At 41.9% G+C, this 26,325-nt stretch overlaps 3 protein-coding genes across 3 annotated transcripts in view; 2 read left to right on the top strand and 1 right to left on the bottom strand.

Moving 5' to 3' along the window:
- The first annotated feature begins 260 nt into the window (after positions 1–260).
- Positions 261–3,668, top strand: clec14a (C-type lectin domain containing 14A). The gene is made up of 3 exons (XM_076137308.1): positions 261–343; positions 689–1,206; positions 1,781–3,668. Exons 2-3 carry the CDS (start codon positions 755–757, stop codon positions 2,586–2,588), a joined length of 1,260 nt encoding a protein of 419 aa, XP_075993423.1. The 5' UTR covers positions 261–343; positions 689–754; the 3' UTR covers positions 2,589–3,668.
- A 77-nt stretch (positions 3,669–3,745) lies between these two features.
- On the top strand, positions 3,746–9,964 carry foxa1 (forkhead box A1). Its single transcript, XM_076137299.1, has 2 exons — positions 3,746–4,649; positions 7,401–9,964. Exons 1-2 carry the CDS (start codon positions 4,584–4,586, stop codon positions 8,583–8,585), a joined length of 1,251 nt encoding a protein of 416 aa, XP_075993414.1. The 5' UTR covers positions 3,746–4,583; the 3' UTR covers positions 8,586–9,964.
- A 3,361-nt stretch (positions 9,965–13,325) lies between these two features.
- mipol1 (mirror-image polydactyly 1) overlaps positions 13,326–26,325 on the bottom strand; it is a 30,560-nt gene continuing 17,560 nt past the window's right edge. Inside the window, exons 10-15 of the mRNA XM_076137305.1 lie at positions 26,128–26,161; positions 25,859–26,029; positions 22,281–22,331; positions 19,517–19,605; positions 17,399–17,551; positions 13,326–14,471 (exon numbers count right to left, since the gene is read on the bottom strand). Of these exons, the coding sequence (XP_075993420.1) occupies positions 14,405–14,471; positions 17,399–17,551; positions 19,517–19,605; positions 22,281–22,331; positions 25,859–26,029; positions 26,128–26,161 (565 nt within the window). The 3' untranslated portion in view covers positions 13,326–14,404. The remainder of the gene's footprint in view (positions 14,472–17,398; positions 17,552–19,516; positions 19,606–22,280; positions 22,332–25,858; positions 26,030–26,127; positions 26,162–26,325) is intronic.

Genomic DNA, 26,325 nt, shown 5'->3' with positions numbered 1-26,325 from the left:
ATCTGGCTGCACAGCAATGGGGCTCTGCGGCAACGGAGCTACCTTCTGTTCATTTTTCAATGTTCATGTTCAAGTTTTTTCTTCGCTTAGTGTTTTGTCCACCATCAGAGTGAGCGAACATCTGAAACCAGTGGCACTTCTCTGCAGGAAACAAACTCACACTATCAAGACAAAACACACTTCCTGTCCAGGAGGGAAGGAGGGGCAGGAAGACAGAGGAGGGAAAGAGGAATGAATGTGGTGGGAATGAGGGCTGAGTCAGTCAGCAGAGCTACTGTGCAGCAGAAAAGAGGAGAGACGAGTGGAGGTGAAGCCTTCAGGAGAGAGGAAACTACAGGGGCAGGTGAGGCAAAAAGAAAGAAAATGACGATGTATTCAAAAGACAGTGAAGAAGAAAACATAGGAGGAAAAGGGAGGAATTTGAATGAATGTAATTCATGCTAAACTGTGTAGATAGAAGTTCTGGTTCTGGTATTAACCCTATAACATGTGACAGTATTGTCCCAATTCTCCTTCCTTCCTTTTTTACCAGATCCTTCCTTGTTTTTCAACTTCACCATCCATCTTGGACACTTCATCCCATGTTGTTTCTGGCTTCCTCGCTAACCTTTTCTTATTAACCCTTTAAGTAATTTGGTTACTTCCTTGGTTACTCCCTAACTCCATCTTTCCTTTACTTCTTATCTAGGACCATTCCCCATTACTTGTACAATTTCAAGTGACATCAACACCAGAGGGGAAGGAGTCGGAGAGGATGGCGTTGAGGTGCTGCGCTAGCTGGATTTATCTTATTCTCTTTGGAATCGTCTCAAGCAGCCCAGAGACAGAAGCAAACTATGTCGTCCACCTCGGGGATTTGAAGTTTGATGATGCACTGCAGAAGTGCACGCCTGGAGTTCTCACCACGCTCACCACCCGACAGGAGGCGGCTGATGTCATGAAAAAGATCTCTTCCATGCTGAGATCTGAGCATAAGAGCTTCATCTTTTGGGTTGGGCTGAGGTTGCCCAGGTCTGAGTGTGTTGTCTCAGACCTGCCGCTGAAAGGCTTCAAGTGGTTGCAGCATGACAGCCAGGAGGCAGAGTTTATACACTGGAATGTGGAGCCAGAGCCCACTTGTATGCCTCGCTGTGTAGCACTGGCAGGCGACTTTGATGGGTCAACAGTGACCCGCTGGGGCCTGATCTCGACCACCTGCAAGACCAAGTAAAGTACTTTAGTTATTTCCTTATACACATCGCCACATAGATTGTAACAGATGAGGCTTCTGGCTCATGATCATTTGCAGCCCTTGCCCCTGGAGGAGCTTTTGAAAAAATATGTTAAAGGAACAGGAAAAGAAAAGATTTCTACATAACACCACATAATAACAGAACAAAACAGGTACTTACACGTGTTCATTGCTGATCTTCACCATTTTGAAATTAATTTATCAATTATCAAATGGTAAAAGATAACAAATGTTGATTACAGGTTAAACAGTCCAATGTTACGATGCCCCTAAGGCCAAAAGATACAGCAGACTGAGAAGACACTGAGAGCTTCTTTTTTTTTTTAAATGTTAATTTAAAATGTTTTACCTATTCTACATTTCTTCTTAAAGAAATATAAAGCTGTTAATTCTCATATGCCATTTTGAATTTTGGTGCAAGATGAGCTAACATGTTATAACATGCTATAATTACTGTTATCATATTGACATGTTAGCATTTCTCAATTCTCAATTCTCATTTCTCAGAAGCTAATCAATAATGTTTGTGTGTTGGCTCTGCCTTCACAGTTTCCCCTACATTTGCAAGCAGCGGGACAGGCAGGACAAAGACGAGCTATTAATCGAGAGAGGGACAGTTCCCACATCACCTCAGCCTGCAAGACAACCAGAACCTAAACCATCACAAGACCCTGGAACCACTCTTGGATTGAATTTAGGCTGCCCGCACCCCGACATCCCTGGTTCCCGCTCGTTCAGCCTAGACCCAGGGAACAGCAGCAGGATCACAGTGAAGTGCTATTCTGGAATCCTGCTGGAACTCTGGTGCTCTGGACACCATGCTGTGTGGCGAAGGGGAGACTCACCCATCGACCCTGACACTGTCTGTCAAACCTGCAAGGACGGTTACCAGAAAGATGCTATTGGAAAATGTGTTGACATCGATGAGTGCAGCAGCAGTGCCACGTGTAAACATGACTGCCTGAACACCGAAGGATCCTACCGCTGCATCTGCTACGACAAACACAGGAAGTCCCACAGCGAGGGCTCGATGGCCTGCGAAGACATTACTCGTCGTGATCTGAACCTGACGGCAACACCAGCGCTAACTGGTGCTCTGCCGTGGCCGACAGACAACAACCATGTTGATGTCCCAGAAGATGGCCACGCCTTGCTCTCTGGCGTCCTCATGCCAGTGTTAATTGGTTTACTGCTGCTGTTTATGATGGTGGTTGTTGTTGCTGTGGTAGTGAAGTGCTGCCTGAAGAGGCACTCAAAAAAACGCGCTGTGAAGAAAGCACACAAAATGGCCATGAAGAGCAAACAGACAGGAAGCAAAGAGTCCTTCAAAATAGCCAATGAGAAGGAGGCGACATAAGGAAATTTGGTTAGGTAAAATACATATATCTGATTTCCTGTTACACAAATTACTTAAAAACTGATCTTTCTTACTTAGAAAATATGCGTGTGTTCGATTACTTTAACTATTACTACTACTCAATAAAACCAAGAAACATTCACTTGGACTTGTTGAAGGATGTTTGGAGTGTTGTTATTGCAATGGATGAATATCCAAGTTTTGTCTGTCAGGAAGAATTCAAACATTTTGACAGTGGATTGTTTGTTTGAGGTGCCCTCGTGTTCTGATCAGATCAATGACCTGGCTGATAACCCACCATTGCAGCAGAACTAACCTACTTCTTAGTGACATGACACGGTCCGTCTGTAGTGTTATGTATCAAACATGCTACCCACACACTGACAACATGTGTGTGTAGTGATGTGACACTGTAAAACACGTAGCAGACAAAACACTGTAAAACAGCATATGGCATGACAAAACATAATATAACAAAATAATGTTTAAAAAAAACAAAAACAATAAAAACCTTATGATGCGACAAAACACTGTTAAACAACACAATGTGACAAAACACTTCACAGGGTTTTGCAAAACACTGTAAAACAGCATGACAAAACCTGTCCAGAAACTGAAATAGAACACATAATGTGACAAAATACATGTCATGACACACTGTAAAACTACACAATCTGCCAACACACTGTAAAACAACACACAATATGACAAAACACTGTAAAACAAAGCATAATGTGACAGAACACTGTAAAACAACAAAGTGGACATGAATGGAATTTAACAAAACACTAAAAACAAACAAACACATTAAGTCACAAAACACTGAACAACATGTGATGTGACAATACTATGAGATATATACAGTTTATATACTGTACATAATGAGGTAATACATTGTAAAACATGTGATGTGATGCTCAGTTCAGTTGCTTTCAGTGCGAGTTATTCACCGTAAGACAAATCATAATGTGCCAATACACTTTGAAAATAATTGTTGTGAGAGATGGCAGTTATGTTGGACATATAACAGAAAACAGGAAATTCTTTCAGAGTTTACAAACTAGTTTTCCTGTTTCGGAACACACAGGAAATGAAAACATAAACTCTGTTGCACTCTCTCTCCCCCTGTCTCTCAGGTCAGAGGTCTTATCGCTCGGAGTTCTTCTTTCGACTAGATCAGGGGCAGCGAACCTGCAGCGCGGCTCTTTGCCGGCTGAAAACTCTAAGAGTTTCCTCTTAGAGTTTTCATCCTGACCTGCTCTATGAAACTGTGTGTGTGTGTGTGTGTGTGTGTGTGTGTGTGTGTGTGTGTGTGTGTGTGTTCTCATAGGAGAACCTGATAAGTATTTGTATGGATTCTTTCCGTGTTGATTGACTGACTTGAAATAAAATAACTGCAAAATTGATAAAAACATTAGAGAGATAATACAGGAAAATAGAGATGACCACCATGGAGACCAAACTCAGTGACAGGACCAGAGGGGTCACACAGTCCATAATCCTGGTGCAGACCTTCCTCAGTGAAGTTTGGTTCCAGGTCCAGGTGGTCCTGCTGAAGGTGTTCTGAGGTTGAAGGTTCTTTTCTGCGTTGTCAATTGCAATAACATGACGTTTTCAATTTAACCCAACAAAAATATAGATTATAGAAATTGGACAAAAAAAGTATTGTCTTCATTAGTGTTTGACATGCTGATAGTCAGTTTCGTTTTCATTCAATACGATTTCTTTGGTGGTGGAAATCAAAGACTGATGGGGGCGGACCGACAGGAGGAGGAGGCAGCAGATCAGCCTCAGGTCACCAAACACCTCCTCTCCTCTTTGCTCCTCTAACTGCAGCTCCTGATCCGCCTCAGCTCGGCTCGGAATGCGCAGGAAGGATTTTACGTGCTGAGGACTCACACCGGACCGGACAGACCGGGACAGACTCGGGTCAGGACAGCGGCAGGACTGGGATCGGGGTTCCAGCCGCGCGGTGACGCGCTGCGGGCTCCCGTCATGCTGGGCACCGTGAAGATGGAAGGACACGAAGCTCCGGACTGGAGCGGATATTACAGCGAGGAGGTCCGCAACTTTTCTCTCTTTTTTACACCTGAAAATTCATCAATAACTCAAATAAACGTGTTACTACTAATTATGTTGCTTTGGATAAAAGCATGTAAATGTAAATTATTTATTACACTCAGATTTACTTTATTTATAAGTAGAACATTTCTTTTCTCATTGCACCCGCATATTTGTTATTATAACCTCTTACTCTTTATTCTAGCCAAACCAGAATTTCATTTAAAACAAATCAAAAAGATCAAATTAATTCATTCACAAATAATTGTATTTATTTTTCTGCGGCTTTATTCCATTTTCTCTTTGTGTTTCTTGGTAAAAATGAAATAAGGTATTATTATATCATATATTTTATCTTCCCTTTGTTCTGTTTCTGAAACATTTACAGGTGAATGTAGAAATTATGAAAAAAGCTTTTATTTGTTCGTATTATTTCTCACGGGATGAAACAACAGGAAAAATGACAAAATAAATATGAAAATAAAATCTAGATAGATTCTAAATAATAACGTACTTTTTCTTTTCAATGTGTGAAATTGATAAAAAATATTACAAACGTCCAGTAACTGATCACAGAACAAATGATTATCAGAAACGAAGTTGAATTTTGGAACCGGTGAATTTATTCTTTGACTTTCATTTATTCTAGTTTGAATCAACAAAGATTGTATTCATGAATCCGTTTTTATGTGAAACTAACTAAAACTTATATTTTACTTGTTCTTTCGACAATCAAAAACAGACACATCAAAAACCATTTTTCTTAACTTTCTTTATTTTTTATCTGTTTGGTTAATTTTCACCGAACTCTTTATCATTAATAACTCTTGGTCGCGTTCTGGCCAGGGTTAAAATGAAAATCGGACTGAAATCAATGTTGATTTTCATTATTTCTGGACATTATAGATATAGTAATAATTGATTAGATCACATTAAATGAATATTAATTGTGACAGTCTGTTATAAATTGTTTGTTACATCTAAAATCTAATTCACAGTGCGATTTATTTAATCTGCGATGAAAAACAACAAAATAACCGTCTATGTTGTGAAAAGGAAGTGTGGTTGATATTAAATTAAATCTCTATAATAAATTCAATTTTATGATGACAAGAAACATGATGGTTTATTGGAATTTTCAATAATATGTAAACTGAAATCGCCTCTTTATTAATATATCGAACAAAAGCTTCGGTTGTTCGTATTCAATAAAAATATTTTTGGTTGTCTGTTATTTAAGATTGAGCTTCACATTTATATTATATTTAAAACAAATAATATAGAAATTTAACAGACTGATTTTACAGAATTCATTTACAGAAAAAAATGCCATTCGTGATATAATTTTACAGAATGATAAATAATCATCTGGACGTAACAGGACTAAACTGGTCTGAAGTGAGTTTCACGCCTCAGCCTGTCTGAAGACCTGTTCACCTTGCTAGAGCTCCTCAGACCCGCAGCTTCAGAGACCCGGAGCCTGAGCGGACCAATTAAGAGGAAATCTGCTTAAAACAAAACCTGGAGATAAAATAAAGAGGTGTTTCTCAGTTAGAGAAACACCAGCAGGAAAACAACTAAGCGTCAAAAAGTCCAAACGGACAAAGTTCTGAGCGCATATTGATCACTGAAAAACATCGTCAGAACATAAATGTGACGCTGCACAATTAAAAGCTTCGTCTAGTGAAGATATCTTCGTTTAAATATGGGAAGAGTTAAATCCAATGAAACATTTATATTCAATCAAACGTTTTTTTCATGTCGTGTTTTAGTCGGAACTGAAGGATCAATGGATTCAAGCCTCGCGTACAGTGACTGATCGCCTGCAAGTTTAAATACTGAACAATAACCTCTAGATCGGTTCGATCGGACCACTTCACGTTAAAGATGCTTCCAAACGCACATGTAATCTTCACGCATCCTGAACGGAACCAGAATCCTCATTACAGAGAGGAAGTGAACAGAAACAAACCTACTGGCTAAACGCCGAATAGGCTTCAGTGTTAATGACAGCAGCAAGAGCAGACGAGCTAGAATAAGATAATGAAGACTTGGAGAAGGTGTTAGGTGAGGCAGCACCCAGTGTCCTCTGAGGGAGACGTGATGATGATAGAGATGTGTCTGATCTTCATCAAACAAGGAAGGGCAACATCACCTATTAAACCATGTGTTTGTGTGTGTGGGGGGGAGAAAATGACAGAGACAGAGACAGCCAGACGAAAGAGAGGGAAAGAGAAAGAGAGAGGGAGAGATGGAGAGGGGGAGAGAAGGGGAAGAGAAAAAGAGAGGGAGAAAGAGAGAGAGACAGAGACAGCGAGAGAGAGGGGAAAAGAAAAAAGAGAGAGGGAGAAAGCAAAGAGAGCAAGAGAGAGGCGGGGGGGACAGATACATGGATGGATGGAAGGCCACAGAAGACGAGTGAAGTCATGTATCTTGGCTGTGACATCATACTGCTTCTGTCAGGTCACACATGGACAGATCTTGTTTATCATTTGCTGATTTTCCTTTGACCAAGTCGGTAAAATGCGTTTTCACGATCTGATTGCAGCCCAATCAGCCTGAATCGTAGTGATTAAAAGTGAAGTGTAAATTCAAGGTTATTGTTGTAAACTTGTTTTCCTGTAGTAAACTAACCAACTAAATTAACCCTAACCCTGTAACAAAATGGTGTACGTGCTGTAAACCGGTCTCAAAGCCTCTAAACTGTTCAAGCGCCTGTAAAATGGTCTAAGGGTTGTGGTCTCTGTGCAGGTATACTCTCCAGTAGCGGCTGGTGGGATGGGCTCCGGCCTCAGTATGGGCTCTGGCATCGGGATGGGCTCTGGCCTCGGGATGGGATCGATGTCCAGCTACATGTCTAGCAGCGGGACCACCCCAGGATCCTTCAACATGTCGTACAGCGGCACGGGTCTTAGTCCCGCCCCTGTGGCCGGAATGAGTGGCTCAGCAGTTCAGGGTGCAGCCATGTCTGGCCTGGGGGGGGGCATGTCCTCAATGGGCGGAGCTCTCAGCCCGTCCAACATGTCTTCAGTATCAGCCCAACAGGCCTCGATGAGCCTGAACCCATACGGCCCCATGAGCCCCACCATGAGCCCGGGTATGGCTTACGGCAGCAGCCTGAACCGAGGCCGTGACAGCAAAGCATTTCGGCGGAGCTATCCACATGCTAAGCCGCCATACTCGTACATCTCCCTGATAACCATGGCGATCCAGCAGGCACCCAGTAAGATGCTGACGCTGAGCGAGATCTACCAGTGGATCATGGACCTGTTTCCCTATTACCGGCAGAACCAGCAGCGCTGGCAGAACTCCATCCGACACTCGCTGTCCTTCAACGACTGCTTTGTCAAGGTGTCGCGCTCGCCAGACAAACCAGGGAAAGGTTCTTACTGGACCCTGCACCCAGACTCTGGGAACATGTTTGAAAATGGCTGCTATCTCCGCCGTCAGAAGAGGTTCAAATGTGAGAAAAAGATGCTGCCCAAAACAGAGGGCAGGAAGGAGCAGGGGGTGGGGGCAGGAGACGGCAGTGCTTCTCCTCAAGAGTCCACCAGCATCAAACCACAGGGACTCTTGGACTCCACCTCCTCCTCTGTGCCCTCATCCAGCCAGGCAGCCTCTCCCCCAGGCCTGGACCTCCGGGGAGGCAGCATCTCAGACATGAAGGTCCACAGCTCCCAGCTCCTGTCCTTACCCCCCCACTCCATGTCGCAGGAATCTCATCCTCACTACGCCTTCAACCATCCATTTTCCATCAACAACTTAATGTCGTCCTCAGAGCAACAACATAAACTGGACCTGAAGGCCTACGAGGCACTGCAGTATTCCTCCTATGGCCCCAGTGGGGCATCTGGCCTTGGGGCGAGGACCATGGAGCCTCTGGAGGCTTCTTACTATCAGGGTGTGAATCCCAGACCACTGCTCAATACCTCCTAGTATCTGAAGAACGGGGAGGGACCAGTAACAGGACTAGGACCAAGACTTCTGCATGCAGCTTCTGAATCCTGGAGTCTATGCTGGCAGTGACCCACAGATCGCCTGCTAAATCCATACAGACTCTGGTTCTGGGTTAGTGCAGGTTAAGGTTTGTTAAAAGAAAACCTGAGTCTCTGGGTTCTGTCCTGATTCTGACTGCATTCATCAGAAATTGGGGTTAGGGTTTGATCATTAATGATTACAGTAGAACTACAGACCATCACTGTACATGAAAGAGGGCTGATACTGCAAGAACATCGTTCCAAATCCCCCCCCCCCGAGTTTCTGTCAAACTGCACCACGATCACAACAGGACAAAAACGTGATGAAAACAAAATTCAACTTTCCAACATCTTCCTTATTTAAAACAAACATTACCCACAGCAACAAAGTATCTGCACAAAGATAACGTGACAGCAGCTTTTACTGACCGATCAGAAGCCACCGTGAGAGTAACAAAAACACACACTCACACACAAACGAAACAAGCGTCACACCTGTAAACTACAAAGAAACAACTTAACACCAAAGTGCCACGAGTTTCACTCTCCACTTCCTCACATATGTACAGTATAAATATACATATATACAGCATAAATATGCATATATACTGTATATATATATATATATACACACATACCTACTGTATATATAGTCACTCTTCAAACCCGTTTGGGTTTAGAATAAACAATTCTACATGGACATTCTAGATTGAAACCCTTTGGTCATTGTGGCAGTGGTGCAGAAATTAACAGCTGTTCATTTAAGGTAAAGACATCTGTGATAAATGTGATTAATTACACATTACAGTTATCTGTTAAACGTTTTGTTTGTCGTCTGCACCTCATTGTGCACTAAAGTTAATTGAAATTCGATTAATTTCATCACCAATACACTAGCTGACTAAACCTCTCGTGACCCTCTGTGGGTTCTTCAATCTCATGTTGTGAATCAGATGAAGGGATGATGAAGATGTTGAGTAAATCTTTGGACGAATCTGACAGGAGATTAAAAAGATTAAGTTGTTAATTCATTCTGCTAAACGAAAGGGACAAAAAGGAGAGAAACATGTCCACTCTGGGGCCACAGGCCTCAGGTTGGAGCCCCTGAATGTTTTTGTCCTGATCTGATCCTTTTTATTTGTATCATGTTGTTGTTCTGAATTACTCCAAGTGTCCACGAGCTCCTATTTATGTGCATGACTGACGTGGAAAATATTTTGAAAAATTCCTCCTCATCAGAAAGGAAGGAAGGAAGGAAAGAAGGAATTGATGGAGGAATTAATGTGCAAAAATTGAAAAGAAGAAAACTCCTATTTCTGCTCCTCGTTGTGTGTTTGTTTTTTGCATGTTTGTAACTTATTTTGTTCATTTTATAATAAAACAAACAAACTGATTCAATTTGTTCGTTTTTCATTAAACTGGGCATCAGAAAACATTTACACCAATAAAATCTCTTCAGATGCTCAAATCTGGTCATCTTAATAAAAAAACATCTTTGACCCTCTATAAAAAAACTGTGAAATAAAAATTATATTTTGGTTCAGCTCAATGACGTCGTTGAAATAGTTTTGAAGTTGACATTGAAGATTGTAATTCTTGCATTTGACATTTAGAACAAAATATTAATGAAAATCTGATTACATTTGAAATCCAAAAGAAAAAACTTAACAATCAATAAATTTACATTTTAATTAGTTATTGTTTCCTTTTCTTTGTTTCTTCATTTTTCATGTTGCTGATATTTTCCTTTTTTTTACTGTTATTAAACTCAGTCAATATGTAACAAAAAGAAAAAAAATACGTGAAGAATCACACTCAGATTGTAAATCACGTTTACATTTACCGACACTTTGATCCAAGGAGATGTAGATTTGAAAACAACACAAGCAAAGAGGAGAGAAAAGGAGGATAGGATAGGATTGGTAGAGGTATAGATGGAGAGAGAGAGAGAGAGAGAGACAGAGAGAGACAGAGAGAGAGACAGAGAGAGAGACAGAGAGAGAGCGAGAGAGAGAGACAGAGACAGAGACAGAGAGACAGAGACAGAGAGAGAGAGACAGGGACAGAGAGGGGATAGATAGATAGATAGATAGATAGATAGATAGATAGATAGATAGATAGATAGATAGATAGATAGATAGATAGATAGATAGATAGATAGATAGATAGATAGATTCATGTTCAGAAAAACATTTGATCTTTGATAATCTGCTGGAAAATCAACAAAACAAACAGCTTCATTAATAAATAAAGAGAATACATTTTATTACATTTATTTCATTTGATCGTTATTGTAAAAGATTCAGATTAGCCCTCTGGATAAAAAATATTGGCCCAATAAGTTAAAGATGACACGGAAATACATATTGAGAATTATTTGCTGTTTTTTATTCTGCACAATATCATTTGGGATTAAGATGAAAAATTCTGATTTTAGTCAATCGGACAACAAATCAACTGAGAGCTGAATATAATAATTTAGTTTTCTGTCAAAATGATTAAAAAGAGATTTAGTTAAATAGGAAAACTAAGTGATAAATGTGAAGTTTAATTGTGAAGTTTAATTGTTGTTATTATTCATTCACTCTTTAAATACATTTGCAGTGGAAAACATTTCTGGGATATTATTTTAATATTTCACCTGTGCTCTCAGTTTGTCATACATTTGATTTCATGTTTTTTGAACTTTAAAAAGAAATATTGTCCCAAATTTCATCAAATTTACTGTGACACGTATGGAGCGTCTTTTTTAAATCTAATCTCCGTTTGATCCTCAGATTCATTGGTCAGATTATTACAGTCACTAAATTCACTTCTCACATTTATGTCAAACTATCAGAATAAAAGACACATTTTGAATAACAACAAAAGGAAAATGGATTTCATGTTTCCCATGATTACTGACAATGAATGATTTATAGATTTAGCATTTTCTATATTACTTGTCTGGTCTCTGATTTTATGAACTGGGCAGATCGGGGTGGGGGGGGGGGGGGGTACGGTAGGGTTAGGCTGTAATGTGAGCCATATGTGTTCTGTAGGGAGGTGCGGGGCCACCCGGGGCCCAAGGCCTCAGCATCATCATCAGGGTTTGGACGTGGCCTCCGGCCTTATGGAGGGAAATGAGCGGCACAATGTGGCCCTCAGACTCTTTCTTCTCCTTGCCTTTCATTCCCACACGAACAAGGGGCCCGGGGCCACTGAGGGGCCACTAAGGCCTTTTGATGAGGATTGGAATTAATTATGTTCAATAGGAGAAATGAGCTGAGCCTACGAAAAGAGCAAAAAAGAAGCCCTCCAGAACGGGAGCGAAGAAAAGACAGAAAAAGAGAGGGGCGTTCAAAGGAGAGAAAGAGAGAGAGAGGAGAGAGACACAGAGAGAGACAGAGACAGAGAGAAGAAAAGACAGAAAAGGAGGAGGGTGTTCAAAGGAGTGAGAGAGGAAGACAGAGAGAGATCAGAAAAGATAGAAAAGGAGGAGGGTGTTCAAAGGAGAGAGGGAGAGAGGAAGAGACAGTGTCTCCAACAGGACCAACAGAACGTATGTGAACAAATAAAAGAGAATAGAATGAAATAAAATTTAAGAAATAAATGAGTTTGTCACTGTGAACTATGTTGAAAAGTTCACAAACATCTCCCTCTCTCTCTGTCTCTCTTCCTCTCTCTCTGTCTCTGTCTCGCTCTCTCTCTCCCTCCTTCCCTCCCTCCCCCGGGTGGCGTCAGAAGTTGGAGTTCCAACAAACTGAGTCTTTCTTCGGTAACAAGGAGGAGGATTAATGACTGGGGGATTAAAACTGAACACCCACGTAGACCACGAGTGGTCCGCTGTAACCATGGTGACCATTTTAGGGTTGGTTGTGGGTAAGACGTATTGTCACTGCATATTGTTGTTGTCAGGAGAAACATATGTCTCACCTGAAGTCTCTTATTTTGTGGTTGTGACATTTTAAACCAGAAGCTTTACGATCGATGGGATTGGCTTCAATTTTTGGGATCATGAGCGGAGTGAAAAAATCTAATCTCAAATGAGTATGTGATTAGTCGGGAGCTCAAGTAGACTAGTCAGACTTCAACGTATAAATTAGTTAGAGCTCAACCTGTTTACTAGTTCACTAGCTCACCACTATTACTAGTTAAAGCTCCACGAGTTCTCTAGCTACAGAGCTTAACCTGTTCACTGTTTAGAGCTGAACATGTCCACTAGTTAAAGCTACATGAGTTCACTAGTTACAGAGTTCAATGTCAACGTTTTCATGACTTAACAAGCTCCGTTTGGACAGTACATGATTATTAGTCACAGATTTTAAATATGCACAATTATCGAGTTATCATCAGAAACCCAAACAGATTCGGTCTCAGCCAGCAGTCCAGCTGGAGACGTTCTTACCTGCTGAAAGGTGGTTGTTGGTGAGACATTTCAAGCTCCTCCTTTCCTGGAAGACAATTCAAGTCAAAACGTTTCCAAACACTTTGCATTTAGCCAAGAAGCTGCTGAATGAATTATTTTGGTCATCCATAGTAACACTAAACCCGCTTGTGCCCGCAGCTTTAGCTAAACACGCCTTTCCTGGAAGTTCCATCACATTGGCCAGAGGGAGTCTGTTCCTCGCCTGGAGCACCATAGTTTGGTTGTGGCTACAGTTTAGGAAAAAATTCAGTCAAACCCAGAAACCCCCAGGATTACTGATCTTTCTCACCTATTTATTTTCATTTTACTCAAACATACCGTAGATAAACAAAATGACTGCATGAAGATATTAAGGCCACTCAGACAAACAGAGACATTTCCAACATATAATAAGGTGAAAGGTCATGTACATACACAAACACACAACATCCAATCACAAGTACTGTGACCTCTGACCTCTAAACATGAAGATCTGTAGCTGAGTGTGTGTACGGTGTTAGAATGTAGAGAGAGAGTGTGTGTAATGTATGTGTGTTCGTGAAATGAATCAATGTGGCTTCATTCAAACTTAACACACACACATACACACACACAGTGTAAAATCTGTATGTGTGCAAACTTAGTTTTATTTCAAAACGTGTTTTTATAGGTGACAGATTGAAACATTGTGTTTCATAATTAAAATGGTTTTTGATAAATTAACTTTGAAGTAGAAAAGAGGTTTTCTGTGTAAAAATGAATTTCTGTTTAAATCAACACTGATCTGTAATATATTAAAGTAAAATTTTAATATGAACTTTTATGACACATGACGACTCAATGTGTTAAAATAATCCAAATTAAAATAATCTGCTCAGAGTCAAAATGAGAACTAAAAGCACTAAACTGTGAGCAAGATTCTGTATTCAAATATCCACATTTATAAATGTTCAAATGAACAATTACAGTTCATTTTCTTACATGGATTGATTTTATTTCCTTTGACTAAATGGTTGTTGTTTTTTTAAAGGTTCAAGTTGCTTTTGTAATTTTTTTGTTTAACTGACAACATAATTCATAGTGAGTGTTTCACTCGGAATTTTGTCAAACTGTCAAAAAGATTAATGAAAAAAACAACTGTAAATTTTGGAAACAAAAAAAGATAAATGTAGAAATGTAAACAGGAAAAAAAGAACAACAAACACAAAATCAAAGTCTAGAAATATAAAACTCAGAAGTTGTTTTTAGTTTGTTTTTTTTAATTTCATGGACAAACGATTAAGATGAAAAAAATTTAGAACACAAAAAAATTAAAAGGGTAAAGTTTAAACACAAATATAATAGAAATAAGATTTAACAAATGAACGATTTTCCAAACAAACAAAGTGAAGTCAGATGACAGGACGCAAGTTTCCTGAGCCAACTTTCTTCCTCAAAACTTCCACTAAACGCTCGAGCCTGAGGACAGAAAAACACACACACACACACACACACACACACACACACACACACACACACACACCACGCCACACACACACACACACACACACACACAGTTGAAGTTAAGTTAACTGTAAGTAAAGAACACTTAAGTTAGGTTAGACGCTTAGTTGAGGTTAAATTTGACTTCAGAATGATGTAACTTAGTTTAGCACAGACACTTTGATTGAATGTAGTTTAGAGTCGTCTGTAGTTTAGTCAGTTTACTTAGTTTGGTGGCTCTATGGACCTGCTGCATGCTGGGATACATTTGTTATGGAGAAAAATAAATGATCTTATATTATATTATATTATAACTTCAGATGTAAACGTCAAAGTGATGAAGCATCACAGATCAAAATCGGACCGTTAAGTGAAATTAAATGATTATGATTCATTATGATTTAATTTCTTAACTTCTATGGAATAAAATTAAAGTGAAAACATGAAGAATGAAAAAGCTCATATATTTTTAGTGATGTTGTAAATATGCTTTGCTGGTAAAAACAGCTCATTTTCTCTTCTGTCAGCATTAAAACTGAACATTTAAATGAGCTCTCACACTGTCTCTCTCTCTGTCTGCCCATCTATCACTCTTTTTCTCAGTTTACCTTTCTCCCCTCTAACTCTCTCTATTTCGCCGTCTCTTCATATCTCTCCATCCATCTTCATCTCTCTCTCTCTTCCTCTTTCTGTCTCTCTCCCTGTTCCTCCCTCTAAAACAAATTAAACTCTCTCGCTCTCTAATAACCTGCAGATCTCGATCAGGAGATGAAGGCGTCCCCCCCCCCCCCCCCCACCACCACAGAGTAAATATTCCTCTTTCCTCGTTTCGGTTACTCTGGAGGCTCTTCAGCCCCCCCCCCCCCCTGCCTGCCCCCCCGCTGGCAGCCAAATTACAGCAGTGAAGCGGGTTTGAGCCCAGAGGACGGCGCACAAAGCAGACGGATGACTTAAGCTGTTTTCATCATGAAATTCATCCCTTCATCTTCAGGCTGATGAGATGAGACGGTGCAAAAGAGGAAGAAGAAGAAGAAGAAGAAGAAGGCTGGAGTCACACTCTTCAGAATCATCCTGCACCACTGAAAATCGGACGGATTAATTTTCACTGATAAATACGACGGCACAAACTCACATTGACGTCGACTGAATGTGAATCATAGAATCCAAATCTCTTTAGTCCCACACGCTTAAACACACACACAACAGTCTGTGTGACAGCTCACACACACACGTCACATGTCACAGTCAAACCTGTCTGTGTGCTTTAATATCATCTTTGTTTTTAACTTTGTCAAATTTAGTCACTTTATTTTTATAGTCCAATATCACATCCTGTGTCTCAGGGGCTTCACAGCTCCACAACATCAGGAAGGTCCCGACCCGCCCAAAGCGCTCTAGGAAGACCAGGAAGAACTCCAGAGAAAACCTTCTGTATCAGGAAAAAGGAAGAAACCTTGGCAACGTCTGGATGAGCAACAGGAAGTGCAAGAGGGATTATAGGGAGGTAATAAAGCATGAAGAGGCATGAAGGAGATGAAATACATACGTACAACATAAGTCAAAAGAGACAGGTCAAAGAGAGAGAGAGAGAGACAGAGAGACAGAGGGAGAGAGAAAAACAGAAAGACAAAGAGAGACAGAGAGAGACAGAGGGAGACAGAGGGAGAGAACGGTATAAACACAGAGAGACTGTTAGTGAGCCTCTCTCCTGGAGGAGCAGGTCATGCAGGTAGTTAGGTAGGGGAGCAGTTCAGGTAAGCTGATGATGCAAAAACTAAACCTCCAACATCCATCCGTCAAACTCCTGAAGTTTGCAGATGACTTCACCATAACTGATCTCATCTCTGACGGAAGGAAGGAAACCCACCACACTCTGGCCTGTGACCGTCCACAGCTCCGCAGTAAGCAGAGCCCACTCAGTCAAACATCTGGGGACTGTCAAGCACATCACCAAGGAAGCAGCACATCTACTTCCTGCAGCAGCTGAAAGGCTTCAGGCTGTCTCAGGCTCAGATTCCATTATAGTATCTGTCCTCACATCATCAATCACAGTCTGGTTCTGCAACATGGCACTCAGGAGGCTCATGGGCTGTCTGTCTCCATCCTCCCATTCAGGACAGTTTCAGTGTCTCCTTCTCTGACACTTCAGAACCACCTGCACCTCCACAAGCCATCAGAAACAGTGACGCTCCCAGAACCTTCATATGTCCTCACATCTCATATCCAAACCTGCAAATATTATTCAATGAAATGTAGGAAAATGATCTGTGTGCCAGTGCAACACAAATGTATTTACATATTTAAGCATACTTAACCCTGACCTAACCCTGACCCTGACCTAACCCTGACCCCGACCTAACCCTGACCCTGACCTAACCCTGACCCCGACCTAACCCTGACCCTGACCCTGACCTTACCCTGACCCTGAATTCAGAATAAGGTGAAACCCTAACTTGTTGATATTTTGGTTGTGCCTCCATGTTTGCAGTCGGTGAGGAGACAAAGGAAGTGATTTTCCCGTTCCCATGGTGATGATGTTGATTATATAGTTCAGATAATCAGACCTTATCATGTTGTGATGCTGACAAAGTGCAGTCAGCTGTTAATATCACGTAAAGGTTTATGTGGGAGTTTAGTTATTGTGTGAATGATCCCAGATGCCTGTCAGTCTGTCTGTCCTGATGTTTCATCCATGAATCATGATGATTAACGCCTCCTGCAGGTCAACATGTATATCACACCGACTGTTAGTATTTGATGAACTGCACAGATGTTGATGAACTAGTCATTTGACTTCTAGAAGAGAATATCCTTTTGAGGTGTGTGTACTTGACAGACTCGACGCAGGCAGAGGAGAAAAGACAGGCTGCGTCTCTGAAGAGATGTCCGGGTTGGAAGCTAACCTGTGCACTCGCTCGCAGGCTTCACGCTCCGCCTGCCGACAACACTGAAGCTCCACCTCCATGCTCTGCCTCTCTCTGGAGAGCTGCTGCAGCTGGAGGAGAAGGGGAGGAGCCTGCTTCCCGCCCGCAGCCTCAGGGGGCGGGACCTGAGAGCTGAGAGGACACAACGTGGTTACAATCAAGAGTAAAGGCTCACCTCTTCAATAACAAAGCAAACATACATTTCAGTCCTTCATTTGTTGTAACATCATTAAGTATTTGTATGCATGAGGATTGATTGATAAGTAGTGAGCCTGATCAGGTGTCGTCATGTAAGAGCTGCATGGCTCCGGTCAGTCAGGATGTAGTGAGGTCTACTGGCATCACACTGAGTGTGTGTGTGTTAAGATGGAATGCTAGCTGAGCGTTCACACGGGTCAATGCTTTTACTGTCAGACGATTTCAAAAACACTTTACAAAAACGGAAGACCTTTCCTCAGATTATAATCTGATTGTGTGTGTGTGTTTTTTTGCAACCTACAGTTTTCTGTAGGTTACACAACACACAGGTCAGAGACAAGCATTTAATATGAACAGGAAGCTGTGGTTTGATAATTACAGTGAGGCTGTACTTTGAAACAGGAAGTGAGTGACACAACACAATAAGAGTTCCCTTCTTCAAAAGGCTCCAAGACTGATCAGTTCACTTCATCAGGCTTATTAAAGCTCATGTGACCTTCACCTTGATTAATTCAAAGCACTTCATTTTCTAGTTTGTTAGCTTTAATTTCAGCCTCCAATTGAATTAAAATCCCTAAAATAAATTGAAAACATGTCCAATCATGGAATTTGTTGTTTTTGAAACAAAAAATTGTGTTTTTTTTCTTACCGCTTCTTTGGAGAAGCGTTTTAGCTTCGCAACCTTTATAAAGTCTTTAGGTTGGACGACCTTCAGCGTGAGCAGCAAAGCAGCTGAGCAGCTAAAACACCAACGTTCATCTATCTACATTCAAACTTTGATCCTGGTTCATGGGGTTTGAAGCCACAAAGTGACGCCGTGTCATGAAACTTTCCTCCAACAGATGGCACCACTGAGCTGGACGATGGTGCCGTTGTCACTCCTCCTGAGTGCAGGAAACAGTGGAGCTCTGAACCAGAACCAGCTGGATCATAGAGAGCCAGTCTCAGTTGAGCTCTAACCCGACTCCTAAACTTAAACCTGTGAACATACCAATCCAGAATGTTCAAGCATGTTCAAGCACAAAGGCCCCACCCACAGATTCTTTAGAGAATCTTGGAAATGCTGAGCACATTCCAAGAAAATACTGAGGAAAGGAATCTCATCTGCACAGGAAGCCTGGAAATGACATGTTTGGTCTGCAAAACCCATTTCATTGTTACAAACCAACAACTTAGAACTTCCTGTGTAGCACCTGCTCCTTAGAGGGAAATGATTAACAATGAAATCAACAATGATGCACCACAACAGGGAGGAAGAGGGAGAAGGAGAGGGAAAGAGTGAGACGGAGAGGGGGAGAGAGAGAGAGAGAGAGAGCAAGAGAGAGAGAGAGAGAGAGAGAGAGAGAGAGAGAGAGAGAGGCAGAGAGAGGCAGAGAGAGAGAGAGAGAGAGAGAGACGGAGAGAGAGAGAGACGGACAGAGAGAGAGGGAGAGAGAGAGACGGACAGAGAGAGAGAGAGGGAGAGGGAGAGAGAGAGACGGAGAGAGAGAGAGAGAGACGGAGAGAGAGAGGGAGAGAGAGGCAGAGATAGGCAGAGAGAGAGATGGAGAGAGAAAGAGAGAGAGAGAGAGAGCAACAGAGAGAGAGAGACAGCGAGATAGAGAGAGGAAGAGAGAGGCAGAAAGACAGAGAGAGAGACAGAGAGAGGCAAAGAGAGACAGAGTTTTATATGCCCCCCCGTCAGACCGATCAGCCGACCCTTATCGTTTGATAGGGTCCCCCCAAGAGAGAGACGTATCAGGAGGGGGCGCGAAAACATTCTGATCTAAAAGAGGGGGCCCTGCACAGAAAGTTTGGGAACCACTGGTTCAAGTTGTTTTTAGAGCATTTATATATGAATACATTTAGGTGTGAACTGGCAGATGAAAGCTCAGTGGTCGTTCAGGGACTGAGTCTGACCTTTGATTGGCTTGTTGTTCCTGTAGCTCCGCCTCCAGTCTTTGTCTGTCTTCCAGAGCGCTGTCTCTCTCTCGCCTCAGCAGCTCCTCCTGATGACAAGAAAAAATGAAATCTTAACCCCTAACCCCAAAATCAATCCCAGTAATATTTTGACTTCCTGAAACTTCCACTGGTTGAAGCACAGAGTAACGACTCAGTTGATTGTGATGACGACGATGACGACGAAGATCATGGCAGCTGGTGAGTCTGGCGACTCGGCTCACACTAGTGTGCGTACAGTGTTTCACTAACAGCACTAATTAAATTCACAGGTGAAAGGTCAGCATTAGGACTTCCTCCTCAGTGTGTAGACATGATTAAAGGTCACAATCTGAGTTTATTTGTACATGATTAATTAAAAGAGATAATGAGCTGTTATTAATTAATGCTTCTTGCTTTATTTAAATAAAACACTTCTGATCTCAGGTGGAGAATTGGACCGAGCATTTTTCAGGTGGTGGGTTTTTGGAGACAAACTGTGTGGCGTGGGCCTCCAGCTGGCACTCATCACAGTTTCACCTCCTCTATGCTAATCATAGCCCTTAGACTGAGCAATCAAAGGAACCAAACCAAGAGAATCAATGTGTGTTTTATCCAGCCGAGCCGGACGGGACGGCCAGCACGCCACCTTATTAACCAGCAGTAAGCAGGAGCCACGCCCCAATGACCTTTAACACCAGGAGTGAAGGTCAACCAACAGAAGGAGGAGACGCTAATCAGAAGTTAAACAGTTCACCCCAAAACATAAACTGCTGAGTGAGGAAGCAAATCAATAATTTCCAAAAGTAAATTTCGTTTAAATAACATTATTACAGTGAAATGTAAAAGTAAAATGATAACAATGACTTCAATGGAATATCTGAAACAAAATCATGACCACCCCCTTGACCTTTGACCCCTGGCCTGTGTCCAGGCTGGTAGCCTGTTTTTAACAAACAGTTAATTTTCCAGCAGCTGTTGGAGTTTCAGTTGGAAATTAAAATCCTCTCTGGGCTCTAATCCCCCCAGAGACCACAGACCCCCTCACTAATTAACCAGGAAAACTGTGACATTAATAACAAATTTAATTTATTTCATCAGAAGCTAAAACAGAAGCAGTGAAAGGTGGAGAGCAGAGGACGGAGGACTTTACTACTAATCACCTGCACGCACGCACGCACACGCACGCACACACAGTTCATCACCAATCCAAAAGCAAAGACACTGCGTGTGAATAAACCAGGCCCACCCCCCTTTAATGGTGGAATTCTAATTCTAGAATGTAATTTTTTTACTCATACTTGTTGCATCATCCAGTATGTTTAGGGTTTGATAACATGTTAACACTACAAACAGACCTACAGACCCTTTATGTTCTGATCTACAGACATGAATGATGTCATTGTGTCTTACGATCAGAGGTAGTAACCCTCACACACATTTCCCTTTCCTGTCTTTCACTAATTAACAAACAATATTTTCATCTTTAGCTTTAATAAAAATAACAATTTTATTTGTATAGCACATTTCATATTAAGATGCAGCCTAAAGTGCTTCAACAAAACAAGATCAGATGGAAATAGACAATAAGATTAAGATTATTATGGCAAAAGCAATAAGTGATAAACCCTTTGATTTTTTGATAAAAATACAATAAAAGATTAACAGGAAATTAACATTAATACTAATGCTTAAAACAAATTAAAGACATATGTCTTAAAAGAGTTCGTAGGTGTTTTTAAGGTGTTTAAGCCCATAAAAACAGAAAACAGTCTCATCATATTTCTTGTGGGACACTTGGGAAGGGAAAGCAGTCGTTGATGAATGAAAATCACTTGTGGTTTGTGATGCTGCAACATTATGTCAGGCTTTGTATATAAGGACTTTAAATTGATTAAGAGCCAGTGCAGAGGGATAATTATAATAATAATCTCATTTTTTTATCTGTCACATTCTGGCAGTAGCATTCTGAATTAACTGAAATTGTTAACTGTTTAATTGTCTAATATTGATAAAGTTCCTGTGATGAAAAGGTTTTGTAACCTTGTTAAAGTGACTAATAAGACCAGAATCTAAAATTACTCCCAGACCTGTAACGTGTTTGAATTTACTTGGACAGGATAACAAACACCAACTCCAGTCAACCCTAACTGTAACCTAACCCATAAAGAAAAAAGGAGAGGACCTACAATGCTTCTTGGAGGGACACCGTATTTAATGTCAAAAGACTGTGACACACAGTTGCCTAAACTAACTTTCTGTCTGACAAGTACAAATAAAACCAATCTAACACTGAGGGACACTGAGAGACCGACTCAGTCAAGTCGACTGATTTAAAGGCTGCATATGGAACAAAAAGAGGACAGCAACATTGTTTGAATCGATGGAAATCCTCGAGGTCATTTCCTAAATAAAGCAGTTTCAGCGCTCTGGCTGATCCGATAGCCGGACTGGCTTTGATCTAACACGGTGAATGGATGTCAACACAAACATGACTATAGTGAAGAAGGTAAACATCAAAACACACAACTCTACTGCATCTGCATGCAGGCACACACACACACACACACACACACACACACACACACACACACACACATACACACACTGTGGCCCTTCTTCAACAAAAATGTCAAACACTGCAGCAGGTTGCCATGACAATGGAGGAAACTTCTGTACTCAAAACAGAGCAGCTAGTTAACATGCAAGAGAGAGAGAGTGTGTGTGTGTGTGTGTGTGTGTGTACCTTAGCTCTTTGCTCCCTCTCATGAATGAGGTCCTGCTCCAACTGTTTACACTGCAGGGAAAGACAGACAGACAGACAGACAGACAGACAGACAGACAGACATCATTGAAACATCCCAACAACAAAAATGCTTCACAACTCATCAATCAAAACCTTTGAACCATGCTTTGGTTGTTTGAGATCGTACACAGAGCTTTACATTGTGTTCTATACATCAGAAGCTTTATGTTATTATAGACTTAAGAAGTTTTGAGTTCATATGTATCAGAGGCTTTATGTTTTTGGAATTAATCGTCATAAAAGTCATAAAATGGGATCTGATCTTCATGTGTGTCACAAGCAGACACAAACACAATATGCTTAAGCTTAAAATACACAGAAACAAGCGTGTATGTCTTCACTGATCACAGCTTCTGGGTGCTGTGGGTCAGAACCTGCACTCTGTTAAGGAGGAACACAGATACTTCAGCTTCTGCTGTGAGGTCATTAATTAAGACACTTGAGATACTTTATTACTCATCATTTTGCATGCAATTCAAGGCCAATCGCATGCAACTGAAACTTATCTTGCACCCCCTCATATCACACACACACAAACACATGTTCGGTGCCTTGCTCACGTGCACCTCGTCAGTGCTGTGGAGGCAAACTGGCAACTCACCAGCAACCAGTCTGCTTTCTTGGTCCATACGGGACTCGAATTGGCGACCCTCCTGTTCCAAAGCTGAATCCCTATGGACTGAGCTACTGCAGTTCAGGTCTGGACTGGGATGCTTAGGGTCATTGTTCTGTTCGTTATCCTGTAAGTTACTTTGGTGAACTTGGGACTTCCTCTTCCTCTGGATGATGTGAGACGTAGGGGCTCTGAGGCAACATCTCATGACGCTCCCTCCACCATGCGTCACCTCTGCTACCATGCTGTCACGTTGGCATGCGGTGCCTGTACGTAGTGCTGCGTGTTCTTGTAGACACTCTTGCCATAGTGATGACTGTAGTGATGACTGTGGTTACACTGTAGTGATGACTGTAGTAGTGACTGAAGTGATGACTGTAGTTACACTGTAGTGATGACTGTAGTAACACTATAGTGATGACTGTAGTGATGACTGTAGTTACACTGTAGTGATGACTGTAGGAACACTATAGTGATGACTGTAGTTACACTGTAGTGATGACTGTAGTAACACTATAGTGATGACTGTAGTGATGACTGTAGTTACACTGTAGTGGTGACTGCAGTGATGACTGTAGTTACACTGTAGTGATGACTGTCTGTCTGTCACTACACACTGTAGTGATGACTGCAGATACACTGTAGTGATGACTGTAGTTACACTGTAGTGATGACTGTAGTTACACTGTAGTGATGACTGTAGTAACACTATAGTGGTGACTGTAGTTACACTGTAGTGATGACTGTAGTAACACTATAGTGGTGACTGTAGTGATGACTGTAGGTACACTGTAGTGATGACTGTAGTAACACTATAGTGGTGACTGTAGTGATGACTGTAGTTACACTGTAGTGATGACTGTAGTGATGACTGTAGTTACACTGTAGTGATGACTGTAGTGATGGCTGACCGTGTTGTGTTGTTGTGAATGTTTGATTATTCTGTGTGTTATTAGTGTAACCTGAAGATTTTCAGACACATTCATACAAAGACGCTGCTAATTCCAAAGGGTTCACACACTTTTCCTTTCTCTTCCCTGTACGTTGTGTGTTATACATACATCTAAGCGAGTTTTGTGACAGTTTAAAAAAATGGTGGCCTTCTCCTCCAATAGTCTTTAATGACCCAATATTAAAACAATAAAAAAGACAATAAATCAATATGGCACTCACAGCCCTGCCACGCCCACCACGACTCCCCCCCCCCCCACACACACACACACACACACGCACACTTTTCTAATATCTCCCACAAGCCCCGGCTGCGGCAGCCAGATAATCCCTGAGAGATGAGGAGAGGGAGCGGGGGATGGGGGGAGCGGCGGGGGAAGGAGAGGGATCCAGCGTGGAGAGCACTGCCGTCTCTTTGTCGTCTCCGGGGATTACGCCGGCATTGTTACATTTTTCTGAGCAGCGGTGCGCAGAGATTATGGTTTTACCTTGGAGGGGTGGTGTTAACGCAGAGGGGCGGGTGTTAAAAGATGCCAGTGCGGCGCGTTGGCGAGGTTAATGGAAGCGGTGGTGGTGGGTGTGAGGTTGTGGGGGCGGGGCCAAGATGGCAGGTCTGCGTGGAGAAAGAAAGACCTGACAGGGGTGGTCAAAAAAACAGCAAGGGGCGGGGCTCCCATTCAGTGAACGTGTGATTGGTCTAACCCTGCTCGGGGTGGCAGTAGCTCAGTTCATAGGGACTCGGCTTGGGAACCGGATCGGGTCGCCGGTTCGAGTCCTGTATGGACCAAGAAAGTGAACTGGCAGCTGGAGAGTTGCCAGTTTGCCTCCAGCCGAGGTACCCTTGAGCCACAACACTGAACCCCCAACACTGCTCCACGCGCGCCTTATCATGGCTGCCCTGCGATGACCCATCTGTAAAAAAGCGTGTGTGTGTAAGAGGGGCACGCAAGACAGATTTCAGATTGCCGTGTTTGCATGTATGATTTCACCCAATAAAGATTCTATTCTATTCTATTCTTTCTGTGTTCCTATTGGCTGCTGCTGACTCTGCATGTCACATGACCACAACTACCCAAAATACTGGGCCATCACTACAAAATACTACGACAATACTGCAAAACGCAACATAATTAGTGTAAATGACCACCACTACTGAAAGGTACTACAATAATATTGAACTATTCCACAGCATTACTGCTCAATAATGAACTGACTTTGCTGCAATAACTTTTGAAGGAAAGATTTGTCCATAAATTACACATTTTACGCTTATTTATACTCCCAAAGTTTAAAAACGTCTTAATGACAAACAAACCAAAACAAACAACTTTTACTTTCTTTCTTACATTCTAATCATCATCTCACGTTAACTCCAGCTAGCTCGATCTATTGATGTTTTCAAAAAGCCAGACCGATGATCAACACGGACCAAGCAGCTGGAGTGAGACGAGCGGCCGTACTTAACTCCAGCTGATCCGCACTTCACTGTCCAGTTTGTCATATGAACGCACAAAAACAAAGACAAACTCAACTTTAACCTCTGGTCCTTCCCACTGCTTTGGCTTTAACAGGGTTCATATTCATTGTTTGTATATTGGATCCTGGTCCTGTTATCACACACAGCACAGACACACAGGCTGAAGTCAGGGATGTAGGACCAATGCAGATACAATCCTTACATTTTCACATATAGAATCATTTGCGTTACCAAATGGACCAACAGCCTCTTAATCTGCAGAACAGCAAACACACAATCCATCAAAGCTCAATAACTTCAATGCATTTCCTCACAGCGATGATTGAAGTACGGACTGTGTGAGTATTTATGTGCTGACTGTACAGGGGCTCCTTCAGTCTCCTGCTGTGTGCTGGTGCCAAATAGTGATCCGTGTTTGAAACTCCTGTGTTTACAGTTACAATAGAGGGAAAAGTGTTTTTAGAATTGTGTTGTCACCTTGGCCAATGAGCTATCTCTCTCCTCCATCACCGCCTTCATCTCTTCGGCTATGATGTCATTCCGCCGTTGCTGTGCCAACTGCAGACGCTGGACCAAAACTGCACCAAACTGCCCCACTTCCTGGCCCGAGTCAGAAGCACAAACACACTGTAGGAGCTCGTCCACATCCTGAACACACACACACACACACACACACACACACACACGTCATGTGATTTGTGGGTATATTTTGTAAATAAAAGTGTTTGTGTGTGTTTGTGCTTTACCAGATCATTATCCTTTAGGTTCATACTGTTCAATCTGAGGAGAGAGGGGGAGAGAGAGAGAGAGAGAGAGGGAGAGAGAGAGAGAGAGAGAGAGAGAGAGAGAGAGAGAGAAAGACAGATAGACAGAAAAGAAGACAGAGAGACAGAGTGAGAGACAGAGAGACAGAGTGAGAGACAGACAGACAGAGAGACAGACAG

This window comes from Genypterus blacodes, unplaced genomic scaffold (genome assembly GCF_046128005.1).
Source record: "Genypterus blacodes isolate CSIRO-AG114 ecotype Tasmania unplaced genomic scaffold, CSIRO-AGI_Gbla_v1 ptg000304l_1, whole genome shotgun sequence".
Taxonomy (NCBI): Eukaryota; Metazoa; Chordata; class Actinopteri; order Ophidiiformes; family Ophidiidae; genus Genypterus; species Genypterus blacodes.
This window is presented reverse-complemented; position numbering and strand designations above follow the sequence as displayed.